The sequence below is a fragment of the Rhinichthys klamathensis genome, unplaced genomic scaffold (genome assembly GCF_029890125.1).
Source record: "Rhinichthys klamathensis goyatoka isolate OS25496 unplaced genomic scaffold, OSU_Roscu_1.1 h1tg000380l_1, whole genome shotgun sequence".
Classification (NCBI taxonomy): Eukaryota; Metazoa; Chordata; class Actinopteri; order Cypriniformes; family Leuciscidae; genus Rhinichthys; species Rhinichthys klamathensis.
In genome coordinates this window covers 99,650-125,516 of record NW_026606887.1, presented here as the reverse complement: position 1 = coordinate 125,516, position 25,867 = coordinate 99,650, and the positions used below count along the sequence as shown (strand labels likewise).

The following is a 25,867-nucleotide window of genomic DNA, read 5'->3' as shown; positions in this document are numbered from 1 at the left end:
TAGGCAGAAAAAAAAAAGAAAAAAAAGGAGCTACTAGATTTCAATGAAAGTGGATTTTCAGAGGGAAACAAATAAATTAAAATGACTAATCTCACCAGCGCCGCGCCGACCAATAAAACAGCGCGTTTGGCACCATTCGTTTACATTTGACCCATACTGTTACAAGCCCCCTTTCTGGTCTAGGGGCAGGAAAGGAGGGTAACAAAAAGTTGCAGGGAGAGAGTGAGAGATTTGACTCATAAACATCTGCTATTATTAACGGAAATCAGTGTGGTCAAATAGCTAGGCGCATTGTAGGAAACTATAGGCCGAAGTAGTCCTGACATATTATGGAATGGTCGATTTTCTTTTGTGCAATTTAGTAGGCTACATTTCGGTATGGGATGTGCTGTTTTATTGGTCAGGGTGGCGCTGGTGAGATTAGTTCGCGCCGCTCTGACCAGGGGCGTCATGCAAGCCAAAATTCTGGGGGGGCACAATCTGAGACGTTGCAATTGTTTTCTGACGGGTGATATGGATCATGTTTCTCCCCCTGACATTTTTTTAATTCTGGCTGCGAAACATACTATTTCAATGCAGTTTGGGAGGGACAGAAATACCTTAACGGAGCTAGCAGCAACCCTCCTCTATCTGAGGACTAAGTTAAAGTATATGTGCATCTTATATGTGCATTATAAGATGTTTTGAAGGCCAAAAAAACTCCTAAAGTTGAGCTTTGACTGATAGGCTTTTCATTTTTGTCTGTCAGTGAAGAAAGTAAACATAGGGTCAACTGATAGGTTGATTTATGAATCATTTTCTCAGACGAATTTATTTACTGAAAGCTACTAGGAAAGCTAGGTAGCCTAACTAAGTTATTAAATTCATTCACAGTACACATTCATTATTGATCTTATGCCTAATACAGGGCCGTAGACAGGGCTTTATAATCACAGAGGTCCTAAATTTGAGGTTGGTAGGGGGTTCAAATTTTTTATTTCTCTGATATGTGCATTTCAAGACGTTTGAAGGCCAAAAAAAGGATAAGAAATAGCTTTAAAACCATGTCAGTGGGCAGATTATTTGTCAATACCTGCTCTCACTTCTTATCCATCACTCTTTCTTTTTCTCTCAGTCTCCTGATCTTGCCTTCCCCTCCTAAAGCTGAGCTTTTTTAATTTACTTAAGGCTACAAATTGTACTATATTAATTCTCAATATGTACACATTCATTATTAATCTTGTGCCTAACAATGAAAACGTCTTTTCCCCTCACAATGACAGTAAACTATTAGCCTACATTACGAGTCACGTTACATAGGCCTATTTTCAGTTAAAAATGGCGAAATTAGACAAAAGTATATTCGTGTGCCTGATTATTTTTGTCATTCGTTTAACATTTATGAACTAAAAAAACTCAAATATGAAATGTTTAGTTTAGCTACTTACATCTCGCACTTGACTGTACACTGAAGCGTCGAGTCTCACTGCTAAAATTCGCGCTCAGCTTCTGTGAACATAAAGCCCGCCTACTTTGATTTGATTCGTCATCTCAAATATTCTGACATTGACGAGCAGTGACAGACCAATGAGGCTCAGATGAACACGCACGCACACACACACACACACCATGTCCTCTGTTTCTGACGTGCGCTCTGCTCGGCACCGCTGCGGATTGAAGATGAACAACGCGCTGAATCTGATTATAACAAGACTGAAGAAATAAAAAATTATCAGGGAGGAAAAATCTGAGGGGGCACGTGCCCCCTCACTTTGAATGGGCATGACGCCACTGGCTCTGACCATTGGCTGCCGCAAGCAAACACTTCTCCTGCCCTGTCGAGTCTGTCGCGCTCGCGCGTCTCGGTCCATTGAGCCACGCAGATTACAAGTCAGCGCAGCGCGAACTCTGTAACACACCGCGCCGTTTCGTCCTCCTTTCGGTGTGTTTGGCTTCCCACACTTATGTGTGTTTGTTTATCAGAGCCTGCAGTTGCTGTGTGACGCGCGTTCGCGGTGGGCATTTCATGACGAGCTGGACGCGCTCCGAGAAAAGGCCGTTAACATCGATTCCCTATTTGAATTTCGAATAATGAGCGACTAAATGTAGGCTCATACAGACGTATTTCACAAGCAGCCGCGCCGCAGCCATCATCACCGAGCGCGAACCATTGACAGTGAATGAAACGAAGCGAACGCACAGGCCATAGTGTGACATGCGTAAACCAATGGTGTAAACATAATCATAACGCCACGCCACGGGTTTTAAGAAAGAACGTAGCCTACGCAATTTATATTCACAATACTTACTATAATAAATGTATATTATTTGATTGCATTTGTATTAGTTGTTTGAAGAGTAAAAAAAAATTGGTCGGTCTTAATGCAAGTTTACAACCGGCAAGTCGGTCGGACTAAAAGGGGAAAAAATAATAATAATTGGGTCGGTCCTAATTTGACAGGGTCGGTCGGGTTACGGCAAACAATAATATTTTTAAGGATGGCCTGAACAAATCTTTCCCCTGCAATTGATGGAATTTTCCATAATTTATGACACAACGCTTCCCCACCAATGCGTCCATGTTCTCAAAATGAGCATTAAAAACTTGTGCACTCAATTGAGTCAGATAAAATGTGTATCCGATAAGAAAAAGTATGCATAAACGACGATGGAAACACATCATTTATTACACATCACACATTTATTACCGAATAAATTCCTCGATGCGCATCAAAAAAGACGTGACTTTGCGATGGAACGGTATAACTGGACTAGCCAGCGGACCGGTCTCGTTGCACAGCATCTGCATTTGTTGTACTGTTTGTTTTGAAATGGCTGAGCAAAGTCTGTCGTCAAAGTGGTTCGGTATAATTCCCTCCCAGAACTGTCTAACACGACTGCGTTCCCGAACAGCAGCATCTGCCTCCAGAGCAAGATAACTTTATTGCGTTTCCTCTGCGTGTTCTGAGGTGCAAGTAATTTATGATATATGAACTAGTTATATACAGTGGCTTCTCCTACTGCAGAAACTTCCATTTTTCTTAGTGATATTTAGCGCCAAGAAGTGATGATTTTGTTCTCTTCGACTCACTAGATGAAAACGGTGCTTTATTCGCAAATGTTATATACAATTTTGCGCAAATTCGCAACTTCAGATGGAAACATAGCTAGTGAAAATGATCAAAAATTGATTGATTGATTGACCAGTGCGATCTATATAATTCACTTAGGCATTGTGGGAAACACTGCAAGTAGATATAGAAACATATAGTAGATATAGTGGTAGAAATTACATTTGTTCACCATTTTGTAAAGTTCTATGTTCAGTAGGAAATAAAAGGCAAATAACGATTTGCTTGTGCGTATTTTACGAGTAAAATAAATGGCTTTGTGCAGTGAATTATTGGCTGCTGAGAGTATGAAACTAGTGAAATTCCAAAAACTTTTAGAAACTAAACACTCAAACCATCAAGACTGTTAATCACATCTTGTTTTATTTTTTTCAGCCAATAGGTCAATGACTTGACGTACAATTTTTTTTTTTTGCCTATATATAATTTATTTTCATATTTTTTTGAGGACATGAAGTAAAAATCTCCACATGATACAAAGGCCCTGATACCATGAAGACATTTCTGAAAAGAAACCTTATTTCTTAGGGGAAACCAAAAGAATACAACTTTTGTCCACAAAATCAAAGTCATGTGCTGCAACTACATGTAGAAAAATAGACGATAATTTGACCTTTTGTGTATTTTTGTGAGTTTATGTAGTATATAACAATGCAAAATAATGTTTTATAGTGAAAACTAATTTTGGCTCGCAAATTTTGGACCCTGCCTTCCCGAGGTCTGCTCCCTGTTAAGAAACCACCTATTCCCCAATAACATCAGACACAATTAATTATTCATCCTAAAAGTCCACCCACAAAGTGCTGTGCTCTCCGCTCTGAGCTGTAGTTTTGTGTCTCTCTGTGTGTCTGCAAGAATAGTTGAAATTTTTTAAAGCTGAAGATTTATCTGCAAATTTTTCGGACTGAAACTAAACTAAGAACCTGAACAATGTTTGAATGGTTAACATTAGCCACTTTTCCACTGTCAAGCCAAACCATTTCATTGCTTAATTGGTTTCGGTTTCCACTGTGGGGCTGATAACAGAGCTCTTTCGAATGTAATTCAAATGCGTCAGTCGTTGCCTTGGTGAGTCAAGCGCTCACAGACTGTATGAGATGTAAATAACATCCCTGTTAAGGAGAATGGTCAGGTATTGTTAATAACTTGATTACTTTGCTCAAATAGCGCGCTCTGCCAGCTAAAGAGAAATTGGTAGCCAGGCAACAGACAAGTGACCAATCCTGAGTGCCGATGTCACTACACGCATTCTACCAGTTAGCCAACCGTGATGGGAACTCTGGGCCGAGAACGCTTTGTAAACATCATGCCGAGCTTAATCAAGCTCAAGTGGAAATATAAATCGAACCTTTCCTTACCGTTCCTGGAAGCGTTCGGCTCGGCGGTGGAAAAGCAGCTATTGTAGGCCTCAAGGTAGAAAAATGGACTATCCAGCAAACTGTGGAAGTCAGTTGGAAACTGCATCCTGATTTAAACGTTTCCCCCCAATGAACACACACTATACACTGAAAAACAATGGTGTAGAAACAATTGTCACTCAGAAATTGCTAGTAAATCTCGCAAACAATTACCAAGAAATGGCAAGTTGTAAGACCTTAAAGCACATGCGTAAAAGGTATAGTTTTATTTAGCTAGGATGTAACTGCCTAGATGAAAAAAAGACAATTTACAGCTAAAACAGACATTTTATTAAGGAAATATGTTTTAGAACTTTTTGATAGTTATCGAGGTTGAGCCAAAAAGTCAGCGAAAGTACGTTTTTTAAATAATCTCAGATATTTAGCGAACGGTTTGATTTCCAGCGGCGGTCCTAGAGGCAAAGTTGCTCAGAATGAGGAGTTCTACCATGTGTTATGAATGTTGTGGGCATGTGCGAAAAATCACACGATTTACAATCGTTTACACTCGCGAAAAGGTGCCCCCAGTGGCCAATTTCTTTCGAATTTATCACAGGCATAAGGCTACTTTGAACATTTTGGCTTCCCGTCACAGACGTCAATTGAAATTTAGACTTTTTTTGATAATTATTGACAATCAGATTCCAGATAATCTTTATGCACTGGATTGGTTCCGACTGGGATTCCAAAATACCCGAAAATTTCACCAGAGTGACGTTCGAAATCCGAGACGTGTGTTTTGTTGTTGGGCCAAGGCTTCCAACGATATAAGACAGTTGAGCCTACACCGACAGTTCAGGAGGTATGAGCGATTACGTACTTTTGCTGTCGCTGTAGCGCCCCCATCAGGCCGATTGGGGCAAGCCTTGGTGATGTTGTAGATGCAGTGGGTACTGGCATCCCTCAAAGTTTCAAGTCTCTGCGACTTACGGTCTGGTCGATCACTTTTAGGGGAAAATGCTGATCCTTGGAAATTCAATCAATTACAAAAGGGTTTCAGCGCTACGTGCTTGAACCCCTAAAACGCATTTATTACAGTGTACCTTCCAACATCGACAAATACTCTGCTTTATCCACACTGTTGTAGACCGGTTTCAGCATGAACTGCATGTATTGTGCTGTCAGTTGATACTCAATTGCGTATGATTTCAAATGCATTGCGTCAGAAGATGCAAGAATGATAAGAGGATTTCTGTTCTTTTAAACCCCACAGAGAATCAGAGATATACTGTCAAACTGTCTCCGTTTATTTGTTATGTTCATGGAAGAATGTAGTGAAGCTGCTCAAATCCAGGCGTATAGCCATGATTGACACCTGCTTTAGAAAAATGTTGGCGGCATTGACAACAAATCTGAATACTAAAAACAACAAATGCTTTAAGTGCTGCCTGTCTAATTATTTGTATGAGAGTTTAGGACAGGCCCACTGGGGAATATTGGAGACGTAATTAAACTATTAAAATAAATGAGCTGAGTCAAATTTGACTGAGTAAACAGATCTCTCTTTTTCCACAAGCACACATTAAGCCTAGAATCTTTAACCCAAAATTGGAAAATGCCATTTTTTATACTCTATTTCATGTCATTTCTTAACTTGTATGCTGTTATTTAGCTTTTTTTTTTTCTAAATCTTTGAAGGTCTTTTTTTCCCATAAGATGAAGGTTCTACCAAATGAAACTGATATTTTTTTTTACAGTCATCTAGTCTGCTCCTCCACTAAACCTCTGAAATCTCATTCACATTCAGATTCAAAAATGTAATTACAATGAAGGATTACAATGAATTATGTCATTTCAATGAATAATTACTTATGACTCATTATGGTTATTGTATATTTCGTAACTGATCACAAAGTGCTAATAACAAATGTCTTTACTATCAATTTTGATCAATTTAATGTCTTTGCTGAAAAGTATTCACAAAAAGTTTGGTGGTCACAATGCACTGTCATTATATGTGGAAAAGAAGAGTGTGAATACTATTTTATTTTAGTGTGTTTTATAGAAACCACATTAGAGTTTGAAACAATATAAATAAACAATAACAGAATTTACATTTCCTTGTGAATTATTCCTCTAAGCATGTGATCTTTCTTATCTTGTGAAGTCTGGTCACATTAGTTAGTAGGTCATGTCTCTTTGAATATTTAATTGTTTGTGAGCTTCTTTTGATGTTTATTTTAGCAAAAATGATCATTATGCAAATTATTATTTTCTTCTCATTTACTTTAATTTGTAACCAGCGAGAGCTATTTCAATTAACTACCCAATTAACAGAAAATATCAATAAGTTGATGTAAAAATCGAACACAGCTTCTGCCTCCATTGTGTCATTAGTAAGAAAACAGTATTTTTGCATTTTAAATTGATTCAATCTTTAAATTCATAGGAAAAAAAGATGATCAGTTGTTATAATATCTGCCTAATCCTCAAGGCCTTGTTTGATCATGCAGTGTCAAGCGCACTGCCACACTGTAAACTATTTTTACAGCACGCATTACGAAAATAGAGTGCATCATCTCCTCGTGTAATTGGTTTGATTCTGCGGTGAACAGAATGATGAATCATGGTTCTCTGAAGTCGTTCATCATGTGTGTTTTAGGGCCGCGTCCCACTGAACCGCTGGTGTTGTAAGTTGTCTGACTTGTCGTGTTTATGATGCATACAGCCTGTTATGATTGATTCTGCTTGTCTGGAACAGCTGTAGTGTTTGGTTTTAGATGTGATGTGCTGACTGTGTTGTCGCCTCTCGTCGGCTGGGTCTCGGTCAGAAAGCTGTGCTTGAACGCACCAAAATGACTAAAGCCGTCTGTCAACTAGCACGGCCCTATGGCTGACGGTCGGCTTGGTGTGGACTGGATTTTTGGCATCTTTCTGAGGATATGTGAGTGGTGCTTGTCCACTGTGATTGGGTGTTCTGAGTGGTTGTTAGTGTGTTGCGAGACGGTTGCTAGGGTCGTCTGGGTAGTTGTTAGGTAGCTTATTGCGGGTCCAATCGAAAGCCTATCCAGTCTCAGTGATTTTTTTTTTTTTGTCTAAGAGATTCACTCGAAATTGTAAAATCTATCATTATTTACCCATCCTTATGTCGTTCCTAACACAAAAGAACATTAAATAGAATAGGAAATTATGAAAGCTTCTTTCCACCAAAGAATTAAAAATAAACAAGGTAATTGCGAGTTATAGAGTCCAATTCTAAGGAACTTAGAGACTTTATTCCTCACAATTCTGACGTTATAACACGAAATTTGCGACTTTTTATCTAACAATTCTGACTTACAATTGCGAGTTTAAATATCGCAATTCTGACCTTTTATCTCAGAATTGCGTGATATAAAGTCGCAAATTTCGTGTTATAAAGTCAGAATTGTGAGATAAAAACTCAGAATTCTGAGGAATAAAGTCTCTAAATTCCTTAGAATTGGACTCTATAATTCGCATTTGGCTAAGCCACACCCTAGAATGTAGATTGACCAATCACAGCGCAGCCAAGAACGAGCTCCCACAGAGGTCCGACACTTTTTCACAGCGCTCCATTGACTTTAACACAGCCGTCTCATATTTTTGGTCTCTGCAGGCTATTACCGTCGTAGTTTTATCAAAAATATGGTTAAACGTTGTGCCTGGTACGGTGGCCCAGTAGTGCACAACACAACGACATTTAAAAAGCAAACATAAGTTCACAACACAACGGAATTAAGCCACAACACAACGGAAAATGAGCCACAACACAACGGAAAATGAGCCACAACACAACGGAAAATCTACAAAACAAAGAAATAAAGCCGCAACACAACGGAAATGCTCCCGACCACTAGAGGGCTCTCGGGCGCGATAAAGTTAGTTTTCCTTGCCATTGTTCAATAGAGTCAGCAGTCTATAAAAAATATATCAACACCACGATTAGTTTTAACAGTATGTATAGCTAACCATCATTCAAAATCACCTACGTGCATTATAGCTGCATATTTATATTTTTTATATTTATAGAAAGCTTTGACGCGCTACCACAGCGCATGATCCCTAAGGGAACGTCTGTCAATTCCTCCAAGTTGTTAAAACATGTTAAATGTCACAAAGCGTGTGGTTCCTATTGTGGCCAGACTGACTTATTACAGGTGGAATTGTGCCATTACTTTCCTGTAATTCTGCAATTCGCCAAATGGTTTTTATTTGAATTTATCAAATAATATTATAATAAATTATACGTTTTAACCACTTGGTGGAATTGGCAGACGTTCCTTTAGGGATCATGCGCTGTCATAGCGCGTCCAAGCATTCTCGTGTATAAATACGCAGATATAATTCATGTAGGTTATTTTGAAGTAATATTTTATATCGATATACAATGGTTACACTTAAAACTAATCGTGGTATTGATATATTTACGTTAGACTGCTGACTGACTCTGTATTGAACAATGGCAAGGAAAACTAACTTTATCGCGCCCGAGAGCCCTCTAGTGGTCGGGAGCATTTCCGTTGTGTTGCGTCTTTATTTCGTTGTGTTGTAGATTTTCCGTTGTGTTGTGGCTTATTTCCGTTGTGTTGTGGATTTTCCGTTGTGTTGTAGATTTTCCGTTGTGTTGTGGATTTTCCGTTGTGTTGTGGCTTAATTCCGTTGTGTTGTGAACTTATGTTTGCTTTTTAAATGTCGTTGTGTTGTGCACTACTGGGCCACCGTAGCCTGGGGCATTTGTAACACAGATACGCGTTTCCCAGAGAGGTTGGAGGGGGTGTCCGTTTTTTCCCCTTCCCAAACCGAAGTCAAATCCTGACAAGTGTCGTCTAGCACAAGCTGCTAATAAATACAACGTTATACTCGCGTAGTCCGTTTGCTTTGTAATAACGATTATAGAAGTGAATAGAGACCTACCCAGCTTTGCATGAACAGTGTTGCTCCTTGATATTGTGAGTCCCAGCCTCCGTCTCCATTAGTAGGATATGCGGTGGTTCATTTTTTGACTGTGACCAGTATGCTTTTGCCTCTATTTGGATGCCATGTTGTTCCTTGCGTTTCACCTGTATGTCGTGAATATAGCCTTCAAACGTATATTGCAGACCCTTTGCCTACTTCCATCAGACACTTTATTTGCTGCTTTATAAAAGTTTGATAAAATGTCAGCAGGAAGAGCTGTCACAGCATAAGCCATGTTGATACCAGACCCCAGATGAAGTTTGTTTGTCGGACGTAGCAACAGTAACTAAGGGGGGGCGGGGCTTAGCCAAAGGCGAATTGAGAGTTTATATCTCACAATTCTGAGAAAAGATGTCAGAATTGTGAGATATAAAGTTAATTTCTCGCAATTCTGACTTTGTACTTATTTCTCAGAATTGCAAAATATAGAGTTGCGAGATGTAAATTCGCAATTATGACATAAAAAGTCGCAATTATCTTTTAAAATGTTTTCTTCTGGCGGAAACAAGTTTCCATAGAAAGAGGAGCAAGTTCGGCAAAAGCCGGATACGAACTCTGGTCATTTTGCGTCACGACATGTGCCTTTTCCCAACACTATTATTGCTTTTGACAAGCATCTTCTGTAATTTTGTTTTGCCCAACCAGACATTGCAAAAACAAAAGTCTCACCATTAAAAGCCATGTCCCACGCACACAATTATAATGTTCTCATTTTTTGCAGCCTATTTGAAGGCACATGTTGCACTTTACTGTATTTTCTTTTTTTGAAGTGATTCCAATCACATTTCAAGCAAATCAAAAGCATCATGTTGAACAGTGCGCATCTGAAGTGTCTCAGCTGAAGGAAATAATCCATTATTTATCGACTTAAATATATCGGCCACATTTTCTTATCTAGCCGATAACATTAAAAATGAACATATATCGGCTGATACCGATATGGAGACCGATATATCGTGCATCCCTAGAACAACATGAGGGTAAGTAAATGATGACTGAATTTTCATTTTTGAGTGAGCTACAGTATAGCTCTGGTCCTTCATTTACTGTAAAGTAAAGGGGATTTTTTTAATCAATTGGACTGTTTTATTATCCATATGGCAAATCACAAGTCCGACTGCTTAGAAAAGTAATATCCTTAGTTCTTAACAACCCCCAAGATTTGCACCATCAGCACAAAAAACACAATGCAGGACAAAACCTAAACCTATGAAGCTTAACTGAGAATTGTATGGTCTGTGGTGGAAGACGAGTTTATATGTGAATTGTTTTTTTTCCCCGCAAAGAATTTTAATTTTTAGATGAACAATTCCTTTAAAGCAGCTTGGCATCCATTGTGATTTGGCTATTGTGTAGAGGGTGGCATTCAGATGCTGTGGTAGTGGCAGTTTGAAGGGCTGATGACACAAAGTAGGGCTGCATGATTTGGGGAAAAGATCTATTCTCAGAAACATTGTGTTAAAAACATTTTTTTTGTTGTTGTTGTTGCTGTAATTCTTTATAGGGCTGCACAATTTGTCAAATATTGTGATTTTTATATTTGATAGGCCTTTTGTGTATAGACTTAGATCTTTGAGTTCAGCTCATGAAAAATGGGGGCAAAAACAAAAGTGTTGGGTTTATAATTTTGTTCAGTGTATACATATGCATAGAATACCCGGATGACCTGCAACTTTGGTCAATGAGCTGTAAGTAATTACACATTTTAGTATGTCTTTCTTTATTGGTGAAGAATTTGACTGGATCAAATAAAAATGTAAGATAATGACCAGATGTCACTCACAGACAACGAGGTTTTGTCAAAATTGTAGCATAGTACTGTTTGTAATGCCCACTCCACTGCTTAGTAGGCAGTATGCAGTGATTTCAGATCAGTATGTAAGCAAGCATCTCTCTCTCTCTCTATACACACATTCTGTCGGCCTTGTCCGCGTTGTTCCCTTGTGTAGTCGCGCACTGCCCTCTGTAGGAGAGCTGAGGCAGTGTGTGGCGTCTGGCTTGTTTTGTATCATGCTGATTATTGCAGTGTGTTGGGAAATGATCACATGATCTCACGGACGGAGCTGTAATTAGTGTATCCAGCATAAAATCACTTTAACAGCGGAACAGATTTGGTCTTAATCATCCCCCCTTTACGCATTAAAGATGTGATGAGTGTGTTGGCATGAGATACTAATGAGACTGTTGTATCAAAGACATGAGAAAGAACAGTTAGTTGTTAACCAAAATTGTACTTAGTTTTAAAATCGGTGTTGTGCAAATCTTTATTAACAATGTATATTAACTGTTTTTTGTTTCATTACTCTTGAAAAAGAAGTGCACTTAATTCTATTTTGCAAGGTTATTGCTTAGTCTTTCAAATGAATTGTCATTTTTAATTACTAAATATTGGCTTTATCATGACAATATCACATTGACATAATACACAAATGGAATGACTTATTTGCAATTATTAGAAAATGAAAAGAAATATACTGGACACTAAACTGAGCAGTTGTATTAGGGTCCTCAGTTGCTCGGGCCCTAAAATTAGACCATGTCGGAAATGTTCAAACTCAGTCCATGAGAGTGACGGATATTACTTATTTGTAAGGCAGCCTTTCCTTCCGTCATATAAAAGCCTGTTTAATAAGCTCTAGGGAGAGATCTTGGTGTTGTTTGTAGTGCAGTGTTTTTCTGGATCTTCATGGGATTTGCTCAGAGCTCTTTGTTGTAAAGCGCTATTAAGTGTACTGTGTTCAGTCCTTAGGGTTCATAAGAAGAACACTTTCATGTTCTCGGAAATACTTTATTACCCACATGTACGCTGTAGTTTGACATTCTGTGCATTCACAGGGCAATAGTTCAACATATATTTGGAACAAATAATGTGCCTTGCCTAATTATTAAATAGAAAGCATTAAAATGTAATATAACAATGCATCATGTTGGATCAGTAGGTTAAAAACAAAAGACATTAAAAAACAAAAAAATTACAGGGCCCCCAGACTAATATTTGAGAGCAGTAGAACCAGTGCCACTGAGTTCAAAAATAAGTAATAACAAATTAAATTGTAGGTCATCACATTAAAAATAACATTTAAATTGGATAATATTTAGAGCTTTGAAGTGTAATTTAGACTTAATCGAATTAAATTGCAATTACTTAATTTCAATCTACTTAACTTAAAACTAACAAGTTTTTCTGAGTTTTGTCTACTTAAATTGAGAAAAATAAGTAACCCCAACTTATCGTACATGAGTACTTTTAATTCACTTGTGACTGATTTGATGTAATCTCCTTTTTATTAATTTCTTTAAAGTCTTCACACAAATTGTAGGCTATACAATTCTTAAATATAAAATTGTTCAAAACAACATTGTTTATTCCTGTACTTCCATAAACCCCACAAAAAACCTCTTCTCTGAGAATTTAAATTGTCAATCTTACTTTTAATTTCAATATATTCAGAAAAGCAAAAATTGTATTCAAATCTACAACATTCCCCTTTGACTAAGTGGAGAAAGCACTTTTTCCACATTAAAACTCAGATGGTTCTGCTGATGCTGTAAAATGGTGGCACCAGTGCAACCACTATAGCAAAATGTACTCGCACCAGCAAGAAATGTAATCAAACTGATATAAAAATGGATTGTTTTGATCTGGATTAGCCACATTTAAAGCCATTGTAAAGTAGCCAATATAAACAGATTTGTAACTGCATATAAAAATACTTTGAAAATGCACAACACTCATAGCAATCCATAACTATTTTATGTTTTGCGAATTTTTTGCTAATTTGTTCCATATAAATCACATCAAATAAATTCAAAAATTCATGCAAAATTACCACCCCATGAAATAGTTGCTTTCTTCACATGAGATCCTTTTAAAATGCACCAATGTACAACATTGCTGCTCAACCGTAAACGACTACACTTCATTACCTGACTTTAACACTGATTTTACCCGTTCAGGCCGAGTGGAAGTCAAGAGCAGAGCACGAAGCTCAGGAAATAGAGATGGTAAACAAACACTCAAATTGGCGTGCCACAATGGCGGAAAAGCCTTGAATAATTGGCCAGCCTGCTATGTAACACAAATGTTTGCTAGCGCTAGCTATTAAAATAACTAGCTAACAACACTGGCAAGCTAGATAACATTGAATCCTGTATCTAACTAACAAGTTAATACTACTTGCCTCCAACTCACATCGCAGCACTGTTCTGAAATCCTTTCAAAGTAATGTAGCTAAAGCCACACTAAATGTCGCTAGATGACTGCGGTAATCAATAAGGTACCATGGTATGTATCAAAGCAATGTAGCATAGGATTGCTTCCTAATATTACCTCAAGTGATTTTTGTAAGGCTGTCTATTCCAGTGAAGTATTAATTTTACACTTACCCTGAATAACCCTTATGTTCCACCTATAGTCTGATATTCTGAATTCAGCTACTAAAAAGAAAAGTGCCGTGTCAGTGGTTAGCGACTGTAATTGGGTTAGACATGCTTCCCTTTCGGCACTGTATGATGCCCTTATATTATCGCTTATGTCAAGCATGAGGAATCATACGTCGGCTCATGAAATACTAATGAGGTGCTGACTCAGTACATTGCTGCAGGGTTGAGTTTGTGTTGTTTCAGACTCCGAGTTTGAGAAGTGCAGTGAGACAATAGTCAACCAGCTTTGATATGCTCTTCTCCTGTCCTGATATGACTTCTGATGTGGTGGTGTGGCCTATCACTTGATTTAGAGGTTGGTGTCGTTGCCTAGGGGTTAAAACAATTTCTTGCAAGAATAATGTGGAAACAGAATTTGTATTTAAATCCCATCGTTCATCTTAGACCGTTTTCAGACTTGTTGATCTTTTGTTCTGAAACAGGGACATGAAGGGAAATAAAATTAAACCAACTAAAGAAGAAAAAGTGTCAGGTTTCGAAACAAACGCTTCAAACGAGCCAGTTTTGAAAACTAAGGTTGGGTTGAAAATGATTTTTCGATTTGAATTGATTCTCATTTTGATAAACCGATATCGATTCTTAAATCCCAAGAATTACTCTTTTTCTATACTGTGATTACATCTATAATTACACTTTTGAGACTTCCCTTTCACTTTAACCCACCCTTAAACTTACCCAGACCACCAAACCTGTTCCTAATCTTACCTGTATCCCACCTCAATAACAGCAAATGTGTTTTACAATACTAGAAAGGAATCACTTGCGCATCAGCCTAGCCAGTGCTAGGATTCAGGTTTCTATAATTTACACTCTTAGTTGATTATAGACCACGTACACATTTTTTTTTGTATATGTATGTATACATATGTATGTATGGGTGTATATCTATGTGTATATGTATATATATATACACTCACCGGCCACTTTATTAGGTACCCCATGCTAGTAACGGGTTGGACCCCCTTTTGCCTTCAGAACTGCCTCAATTCTTCGTGGCATAGATTCAACAAGGTGCTGGAAGCATTCCTCAGGGAGTTTGGTCCATATTGACATGATGGCATCACACAGTTGCCGCAGATTTGTCGGCTGCACATCCATGATGCGAATCTCCCGTTCCACCACATCCCAAAGATGCTCTATTGGGTTGAGATCTGGTGACTGTGGAGGCCATTTTAGTACAGTGAACTCATTGTCATGTTCAAGAAACCAATTTGAAATGATTAGAGCTTTGTGACATGGTGGAAGTAGCCATCAGAGGATGGGTACATGGTGGCCATAAAGGGATGGACATGGTCAGAAACAATGCTCAGGTAGGCCGTGGCATTTAAACGATGCCCAATTGGCACTAAGGGGCCTAAAGTGTGCCAGGAAAACATCCCCCACACCATTAAACCACCACCACCAGCCTGCACAGTGGTAACAAGGCATGATGGTTCCATGTTCTCATTCTGTTTACGCCAAATTCTGACTCTAACATCTGAATGTCTCAACAGAAATCGAGACTCATCAGACCAGGCAACATTTTTCCAGTCTTCAACTGTTCAATTTTGGTGAGCTCTTGCAAATTGTAGCCTCTTTTTCCTATTTGTAGTGGAGATGAGTGGTACCCGGTGGAGTCTTCTGCTGTTGTAGCCCATCCGCCTCAAGGTTGTGCGTGTTGTGGCTTCACAAATGCTTTGCTGCATACCTCGGTTGTAACGAGTGGTTATTTCAGTCACTGTTGCCCTTCTATCAGCTCGAACCAGTCTGGCCATTCTCCTCTGACCTCTGGCATCAACAAGGCATTTCCGCCCACAGAACTGCCGCTCACTGGATGTTTTTTCTTTTTCGGACCATTCTCTGTAAACCCTAGAGATGGTTGTGCGTGAAAATCCCAGTAGATTAGCAGTTTCTGAAATACTCAGACCAGCCCTTCTGGCACCAACAATCATGCCACGTTCAAAGTCACTCAAATCAACTTTCTTCCCCATACTGATGCTCGGTTTGAACTGCAGGAGATTGTCTTGACCATGTCTACATGCCTAAATGCACTGAGTTGCCGCCATGTGATTGGCTGCTTAGAAATTAAGTGTTAACGAGCAGTTGGACAGGTGTACCTAATAAAGTGGCCGGTGAGTGTATATATATATATATATACCGGCCACTTTTTTGTTTTGTTTACTTTGGCGTAAACAGAATGAGAACATGGAACCATCATGCCTTGTTACCACTGTGCAGGCTGGTGGTGGTGGTGTAATGGTGTTGGGGATGTTTTCCTGGCACACTTTAGGCCCCTTAGTGCCAATTGGGCATCGTTTAAATGCCACGGCCTACCTGAGCATTGTTTCTGACCATGTCCATCCCTTTATGGCCACCATGTACCCATCCTCTGGCTACTTCCACCATGTCACAAAGCTCTAATCATTTCAAATTGGTTTCTTGAACATGACAATGAGTTCACTGTACTAAAATGGCCTCCACAGTCACCAGATCTCAACCCAATAGAGCATCTTTGGGATGTGGAGGAACGGGAGATTCGCATCATGGATGTGCAGCCGACAAATCTGCGGCAACTGTGTGATGCCATCATGTCAATATGGACCAAACTCCCTGAGGAATGCTTCCAGCACCTTGTTGAATCTATGCCACGAAGAATTGAGGCAGTTCTGAAGGCAAAAGGGGGTCCAACCCATTACTAGCATGGGGTACCTAATAAAGTGGCCGGTGAGTGTATATATATATATATATATATATTTTTTTTATGCCTATGTATGGTAGAGCCCGACCGATATGGTTTTTTGGGGGCCGATACCGATATTAGGGAGTAAAAAAAGCCTGATACCGATATATCGGCCGATATTATTTATGTGTATATTATAATACAGTAGCAATATTATTTATGTGTATTATAGTACAGTATACCAGTCAAAAGTTTGGACACTTTCCTATTGGTGTGTACAAACTTTTGATGGGTACTTTACACAGTAGCTATAAACAGAATAAATATATTTTATAAACACGTTTTGCAATGATCACTCAAATGTGGTAATCAAACACTTGTGTGACACAGATAGCCTATGTAATGGAGGCAGGGGGAATGATAGAATGAGAATTATACAGCTGAGCTGTAACCAAACTGGTTTGCATTGCATGTTATATTATATTATATTATACTCTAAATACTGTTGCATAATCTTCACTAACGACTTTGTCTTTTAATTTAGTCATAACTTGTATCAATAAATATATAAAAAGTGTCACTGACAAAACCTTATTATCTTCTATTTTTACTCTTAATTCCTCTAATCTCTACCAGTGGAGGAAGAACTCAGATCTTTTTACTAAAGTAAAATTAATAATATCATAATGCAGGGCTCCAGACTAACTTTTCCACTGGTTGCACTGGTGCTACCAACTTTCTCAGTTGGTCGCACCAGCATATGATTTGGTCGCACCTTTTTTTTTTTTTTTTTTTTTGCTACATGCCATGGGATTAATCAATGCATGCTGATGAATAGTGGTTTTAATGGACCAAGGCTAGCAAAGGCTTTCTGGGTTGCAGCAGAAATACCTGTAATATATTAATTATCATTGCCAAATTTCAGGATTTTCATGGATTTTGGACAGTAATTTTAATCTGTAATTTTAAGCATTTTACATTTGAATTATATACAATCTATCTATTTACATTTGAATTATATTCTATCTATCTATCTATCTATCTATCTATCTATCTATCTATCTATCTATCTATCTATCTATCTATCTATCTATCTATCTATCTGTCTATCTGTCTATCTGTCTATCTATCTGTCTATTATCATCTTTCTATCTTTTAAAAATCATTAAACATTCAAATGTATGCATTACATTTTAAAAGATTAGAGTATTATAATAAACTGATACAGATTTTTCGTTATCAAAGTTTATAGTTTTAACTAAAAGCAGAAATCTCACACTCCTTACTTCTGCATTTTATAATAATTTCCTTTTCCTCTGTCGAGCGATCATGAGAGTAATCGCTCGACAGAGGAAAATATAACCGCTGAAAAGACGTAGGAGGAAGGGGCTCTGTGTTTCGTGAGACCATTTTTATCATTTTTATATGCCTTAATTCGTGAATTCGTAATTGGCGCGTTTCACCATCAGTGTGCAATGCGCGTGACGTCTACGTTCGTCAATAAATAAACTGCACGTGTCTTGCGGAAGAACACTGTAGCCGGAACTTCTCTCCGTTAATGTCTATGGCGAGTCACGCAGGCACTGGGCTACTCCGCACTTGAGCCGACCCCGGGATAAAATAGTCCGAATATAAACACTTATTATAGGCGTACCGTAGTGATTCAGAATAAGTCATAAACACGGTTTGGAAAATGGATTCATGATGTAGCCTACTCGTTCATTTTGAACATAAGTTACGGACTGCAGCAGCTGATACAACGGCGTTCTGTCGCTCAAGCGTCCACTCGCACAAATGCGACCACATAACATTTTAACTCGCACATTCTCAAAAAATTTTAAATTAAACGTTTTTAATTACATATGTACAGTACTTTTATACTATTTTAAATAATTAGTAAGCAAAATGTACTAAACGTGAAACTAGGCTACTCTTAATGCAAAATGGCCCTATATAAAGTGTTATAATTATATACATTTTTGGAATATTGCTTGATGTTGTAACGTAGCGTTATCAGGCAGAATGAGCTTTAACACTGTCTACACCGGACGCGGCCGTTATTGCTCGCGTCGCAACAGCTGTTTACCCGAGACAAAGCAGAATCAGTTTACCGTCGGAGATTTGTCGCTCGCGCCACGCATTTTAATCAATGTTTCATCAACCAATTGCCTTAATAAATAAGAAGTAGGCCTAAATATAGCAGACAATATAATCAGGACTTCTCAGCTGCGCGCTTGCAATAGTCACAAGCTCACACAATACGTGACAGAGGCTTGTAGCAGAGAAATCAATTCTGTGAATTACACTGCGCAAATCACAAGTAGCCTAGGCTACTACCCACCGGATGAAGAAGGGTTGGCTCTACATAAAATACCATTTTATTTTATTTTATTTTTCGTGTTCGCATTTATGAGGAAAAAACAATGTTACAGACGCGACAGTTCAGCACTAAGGACGTGAGCGCTTTGAAAGCGGCACTAATGCTTTGAAACTTTCACATAGACATCAAACAGAAAGCACAAAACCTTTCGTTTCAAAGTGAATTTCGTTTTGTATTAATTGTATCTTAATTTTAATCAATGTTTCATCAACCAATTGCCTGGATTTAATTTATAAGAAGTAAATATAGCAGACGATAGATAATCTCGACACGGAGGCGCCTGCGGGTGAACTGGAGCTCGTCTCATGAACCGAAACTCAGCGTATAGACCTGAGAATTGAAATATATCTATATTGAAATGTCTACTTTTAAACAGAACAATTAAAAACGAAAGACAGACAGACTCATGTAATCGTATGAAATGTGCATTTCTCTCTGGCACGCGTTCACTGAAGATTGCGAGTCAGCATCGTCAACTTCATCTTTGGCTGACACTGACTGAAAACACTTGTTTATTAATAAACAATTAAAATGTCTCCTTGCTATATTTGTTGTATTCATAATCATTACTTTTGCCAGTTCTTGTGACAGCTTTTAGGTGCTTTATTGGCAGCGCCACCCTTACATGAATCACCGCACCCGCATTTTTTTAAATATTCATTTATCGGCCATTATAAATGCCGATACCGATAGTTAGGAAAATGCCTAAAATCGGCCGATAATATCGGCCCGCCGATATATCGGTCGGGCTCGTGTGGGTGTGTGTATGTATGGTTTAGACTTGAGTGCTTGTATAAGATTGCGTAATTGTTGCACCACACCCACCTAGGCCTGTGGCCAATACCTTGAATTTTGACTCTTTAAATTCTGTATATTGTTGCCATTGACTGTTTGACTCTGAAGAAGACGCATGTGCGTCGAAACGTTGGCCATTTTGTACTAATAAATATATTAAAACGTTCTGTGCTCCGGTCCTGCTCCTTGGTCCTAGTTAGACCTTGGGTCCTTTTTCTCAGAGTGTTTTACAATACCTTAAAGGAGTAGTTCACCCCCCCCCCCCCAAAAAAAAAAAATTTAAACCTAAGATTCTTTGTTTGTTCTTTGTTTTTGTTTTGAACACAAACGAAGATATTTTGAAGAAATATATAGTATTAAGAGTAAATTATGCATAATTACAAGTAACTAGCCCTAAACCAGACTCTAACCCTAATCGTAACTATATACAGTATTAAGTAGGCTACATGTAGTTAAATATTACTCCGTACTTATTTGAGTAAGTACAATGTAACCATTTTTTTCATACTATGGAAGTCAATCAAAGCCGTGTTTCCACCAGAGGAACTTTACCCAGAAACTAGGAACTTTGGGGTGGTACTCCGTTTCCACTGCAGGAACCGCGGTCTAAATTAAGTTCCATTTAAAAATGTCCCACCCCCGAGAGTTCCTGAACTTTGAAAAAGTAGTACCTCGCAAGCAGGGACTTTCTGAGGGGGACATTTTTAAACGGAACATAATTTAGACCGCGGTTCCTGCAGTGGAAACGGAGTACCACCCCAAAGTTCCTAGTTCCTGGGTAAAGTTCCTGCAGTAGTACTCCGTGTGTTTCTACCACAGGAACTTTACCTAGGAACTAGGAACAATGTATCGTGTCACAATATATCGCAAAACTAAAATGCATTATGTATCATGGATAGTGACAATATGTATTGTGTATACTGTAGTTTACCCAAAATGAAAATTACTGTGTGAGAAGTTTTAAAACTAGTTTTAAACTAAAAAATAAAATCCCAGGAAAAGTACTACCTAGCAAGCAGGAACCGCGGTCTAAATTAAGTTCCGTTTAAAAATGTCCCCCTCAGAAAGTCCCTGCTTGCGAGGTACTACTTTTTCAAAGTTCAGGAACTCTCGGGAGTGGGACTTGGGCGCTGAACATGCTGATTGGTTGAGTTCATGTCGCATTTTCATTGGTTGACTCAACGCAGCATTTCATTTCATCCACCATTTCTTTTTTTTTTTTTAAATGCGGTACTACGTCACCAGACTAATTTGCCTAGTCTTCACTGTACTTTAGTGGGAATGCATAAAGCAACAGATCTGGGGGGAAAAAAGCTCCTTGAACAAATTGTTGCGGCTAATTTCGGTGGTAACGTGGCTAAACTGTGCCTTCAGCTGTACTCTCTGCAATGCTGTCTCAAATGTTTCATGAAAGGCCCTTTATGTAACCCTGCTGGAAATGAAAGAGGATACAAATATGACTTCCGAGTGGGCCTAATGCAAACAGAAAAACAGATGGACACCGCTGCTTACAAGAGGTTTTCCGAGCGGAGATGAGACCAATTTTTGAGAAGTGTTGGCGAAATGGTGAAAGATCTCGACAGATACTTCTGTTAAGTTTGTTTCTTTATGCTGTCTTTCCAGTTGGTCATCATGGCCGGGACGGTGCTGCTGGCGTACTACTTTGAATGCACAGACACGTTTGGGATCCACGTCCAGGGCTTCTTCTGTAATGACGCTGACCTGATGAAGCCGTACCCCGGGCCGGAGGAGAGCAGCTTCATCCCTCCTCTCATCCTCTACTGCGTGGTGGCAGCGGCGCCCACTGCCATCGTGAGTACACATGGGGCAAGATGGTCCAAGACTAGTCCTCCAAACTAGTTTACTGACTAGTTAATACTGAGGTCAACTTGTTTTATAATTATTTTTTTACATTTTAATTCTTAGTTTCTGGTGATTTTAATCATTGTGAGTAGCAACGGTTCAAGATGTTCGACAAGTCGTCTAAATTAGTTTACTGACTAGTTAATTACTAGGGGTGTAACAATATATCATGTCACAATATATCGCAATACAAAAATGCAACATGTATCATGGATAGTGACAATAATGTATTGTGTATAGTTCACCCAAAATTAAAATTACTGTGCGAGAAGTTTTCAGAGTTTTAGTTTCAGTACTACATTAAATATAATGTATAAAAATGCAAAGGGGGAACATTTGTGAAAATATCTACTCAGTGACAGAGGGCAAGCATAATCGTCTAAAATAATTCTGTATTTTCAGCTGTATTTGTGTACATTTTGCTTTTTAGTTTCTGGTTTAAGTAAGTCATTTTACAAGGTAATGAGGTAAAGATAAAAAAGTTAACTGATATTAACAAATGAAACCTTATTGTAAAGTGTTCCCTTTTAAATGAATAACCTTTTAAAAATAATTTAAATACATGAACACCAGAGGGCACTGCAATACCAACACACACAAATACTACATGCATGCTTTTTTTTGTTTTATAGTGTAAAGCATAAATGGGGAATTAAATGTAATCTCCAGAGTGGGGTTTCTGTGTGACCCATATCCTTTTAATAGGCACATGGACCATAAAACATCAACCACTAAAGACAATTAGAGTGAATTTATTTCATTCTGCTGAAAATGATGATCTCAGTTTTACAGCCTTTGTTTGGGCCAAATGTAATATGAAGCTGTTAGGAGTTATACAGATTAGACACACCATGAGGATGTACGCAATAATTTAACTGTATATTTTATTAAGAATAACTACATCCCACCACTGACATTGAAGTTGTTATTCTTGATGTGCTGGAGGTTGAAATGAACAAATTCAGTGTAGATCCTTGTCATGATTCTGACTTTGGTTTGGTCAATCAGTATCCAGACAAAAGGAAGGAAATTAAGCTTTTATTTTTAGACTGTTATGATTTATTTTCCATTCTGAGGTTATTTTCACTGCAGAATAAAATGTGAAGTGTGTTTCCAGAACCTGAAGTTTGGGTGTTCTGGGTGGGCGGTTACTGGCTCAAAAACCCACTGTCAAGTATCTATTATATTCATATGAGGTTTATTGTTCGTTTTATTGTTGGCCAGGCAAACATCTGATGGTCTAAATAAGTAACACACCTCTCCTCAACAAGCCTCAAGATCTCCTTAGTACATAAATTTAAGCAGTACAACAAATACTACTACCATACTTTATAAATATTTTATTATTATTATTTGTGTTGCTTTTTAATTGTGGTAAAATGAATTGGGAATATGTATCGAAGCTTGTTTGCGGCACAACATAAACATTTTGTTTTACAATTTTGTCTTTTCTCTCACAATTGAAAGTTTATATCACAAAATTCTGAGAAACAAATTGCAAGAAACAATCTTTTTCTTTTCTTGTTTTTCTCTGAATTTTGAGACAAACTTGCAGTTGCCTCATTGCAAGAAATTAAGATATGAGATGAGCTGCAATTACCTTGTTTGTTGTTTTATTTCACAATTCTGAGTTTACAGCTCATAGTTCATACTTTTTTTCACAATTATGATATATGAAGTCAATAATATTGAGAAATAACCCTGCAATTGCGAGAAAAATCAGCACTGTGAGATATAAGTCGGGAATTGGCTGGGAATAAGCGAATTAATTAATGGCACTTTTATTTAATTGAGTTGTCTTTGACTCTTTTGTGTTTGTTTTGTGATTGTGTGATCTAATTTGTTCTGCTATCTTGGCCAGGTCTCTCTTGAAAAAGATATTCTATATCTCATTGAGGCTAATCTGGTTAAATAAAGGTTAAATAAAAAAATATATATATATTTAAATTTAGCTTCTTTTTTTTTATTCTGTGGCGGAAATCAATTTCCGTAGATATGCATACTGCAAGTAAAAAAATATATTTATTTTTGCATAATTTTATATAACAATTGATTTATTAAATGGAATATTGCTCATAATAGCTTTGATTACGTTCAGGCTGAATATGTATTAATCTATATCCAACCTGTAGGTTTCTTGTACCTTTTTCAAACAGTTTTGGACATTCCTAGTGTAGTTATTAATCTTTATAACCCTGCCTATATCTCAAGCAACAGACTGGAGTTTCATCTGTACTGTACTATTATTCTAAGAGATGAACACTGCAGTCCAATTCCACCATACCAAGCTCAGAAACCAGCTTTAAGCAAGCCAGAGTTTTACTCTAGAGATAAAGAGAGTGACTCCCTGTGACACAAACTTTATTTCTCCTCTGTATGGCTGAAAATAGAAAACCTCTTGCATTTGGTAACTTGAGAATTGGTCAGTGGCTGAGTAATATCTGACTTCAAAGTGGCCTGTGAAATGCTGTATCTTTCAGGTGAAAATTCCCCAAACGGCTCCACTTTTGTCATTATCATTCTTTTCAGCTCAAAAGGTCTTTCTTGGTAAATTCCGTCTTTTAACTTTGCTATTATGTTTTATGACTGTTTTGCCGTTTGTATAGGGACGTACACATGTACAACGTGACTGATGCTGTGGGAAACATGCATCCAATTTAGCAAATCTACTTTATTAAACTGTCAAATTGAGATGTTTTTAAGTTTCGAAAAGAGTCTACACTATTTATATTGATTTTCTAATGATGTATGTTAATGGAAAAGAAACTTGTATAATTCCTTTGAATCCTTGAAGAAAATGTACATGCAATTTTATCATTGATGTTCCCAGCATAGATAAATAAAACACATTTTTGTGTGAGGAACAGACAATTTATTTAAAGTCGGCATGAAACAGAAGTTGCGATAAGTTTCGATTAGTTCAAAATGGCATATTTAAAAGTTTTTTTTTATTTATTTTTTATTTATTAATTCATGCCTTAAGTTAAAATAGCTTGAATGTAACTCTACACCCTTGCCTCATTTAGTATATGTGGAACCATGAATATTCAAATTAGCCCCGCCTCCACTCACTCACACCAACTCAGGCCCTGTCCCAAATGGCACACTCCGGACTTGTGGACTTCCTCAGAGTCCACACTTCGGTGACGTCATGTAGTGCAGACCTATAGGGCCCTTAGCGCGAGTCAACGAGGGCGCATTGAGAGGGATTTTTGGGACAGACTCGATCGTCACGCCGGAAACAGGAAGACGGTCTGATTGTTATGGACAGGAGCTACAGGTTCGGGGAAATATGCTGCCTATTGTTGTTGTGTTTAAATATGACTCAGTAAAGCCATGGAGCGTGTGCGTGGAGCCTGCATCTATGCGGGCTTCGCGGAAGACCGCTTCAAGGGTACAAAGGGGGCGCTGCTGAGCACACTTCAGAGCGTTAAAATGCTAAATGGGACGGCCTACGGATTTGTAGACTCGGCGAGCACGCGCAGTTTAAGTCCACGAGACCGAAAGTCCGCATGAAGTGCGCCATTTGGGACAGGGCCTCAGAGATCCACTTAGTCAACTCTTCTGAGGTAAACCAAAGTCCCTTTCTATATCTATTGTCTTTGGGTAAACGCTGCATATGGCAAGTGGAAATATTGGTTTAATTCAGCCATATATGTTTGAACCAGAAACTGATTCAGACGAAGAGGAAGAGTGAATTATACAGGCTTGTATACAAGTTGATGTATCAGAAAGGTAATGCATTTTAATGTATCGCTCTCTACAACGTCGGACACATAACGGTAATTAATATGATTAGCCTTTTGCTTGACTACGTTATCAAACATCTAATAATGTGTTGCGAATGTTACACAAACCATGTTTCCGTTCATCATCTCAGAGTCAGACCACTGCCTTCTAACAATCATCAGAAACACTTTGAAGAACTCATATAGTTCATCATAACATCATATGCATAATTCACCCGCTATATTGCTAAATGTACATGATTTTTCATATCAACAGAAAAATATACCGGGATAACCTGGCATCTCTCGAGACTCACCTGCTAGTTCACTGTTAATGATATGCTAAAGCCCGCTGGCACGTTGATCTGATTGGTTACACGGTAGTTTGTGACGTCAGAAACACCAGCGATTTCAAAGCGTGTTTTTGAGACTGTCTTTGGTTCACTGCAGTTTTAAGGAGAAAATACTCAGAAATGGTTTTGACTTATGAATTTACACATGGTTTGTCTTAAAGCGTATTAAAAACACCACATAGACAACATTAAAAGCTTGATTTTCACCACAGGGGGACTTTA

At 38.2% G+C, this 25,867-nt stretch overlaps 1 protein-coding gene across 2 annotated transcripts in view; it reads left to right on the top strand.

Moving 5' to 3' along the window:
- Positions 1 to 25,867, top strand: part of plppr1 (phospholipid phosphatase related 1) — a 65,170-nt gene that overhangs the window by 23,240 nt on the left and 16,063 nt on the right. Inside the window, exon 3 of one of the 2 annotated variants that reach the window (XM_056233897.1) lies at positions 21,325 to 21,513. In XM_056233897.1, coding sequence (XP_056089872.1) covers positions 21,325 to 21,513 — 189 coding nt within the window. Of the gene's footprint in view, positions 1 to 21,294; positions 21,514 to 25,867 lie in introns of those variants that run through there. The other variant, XM_056233898.1, reaches the window with a different exon arrangement.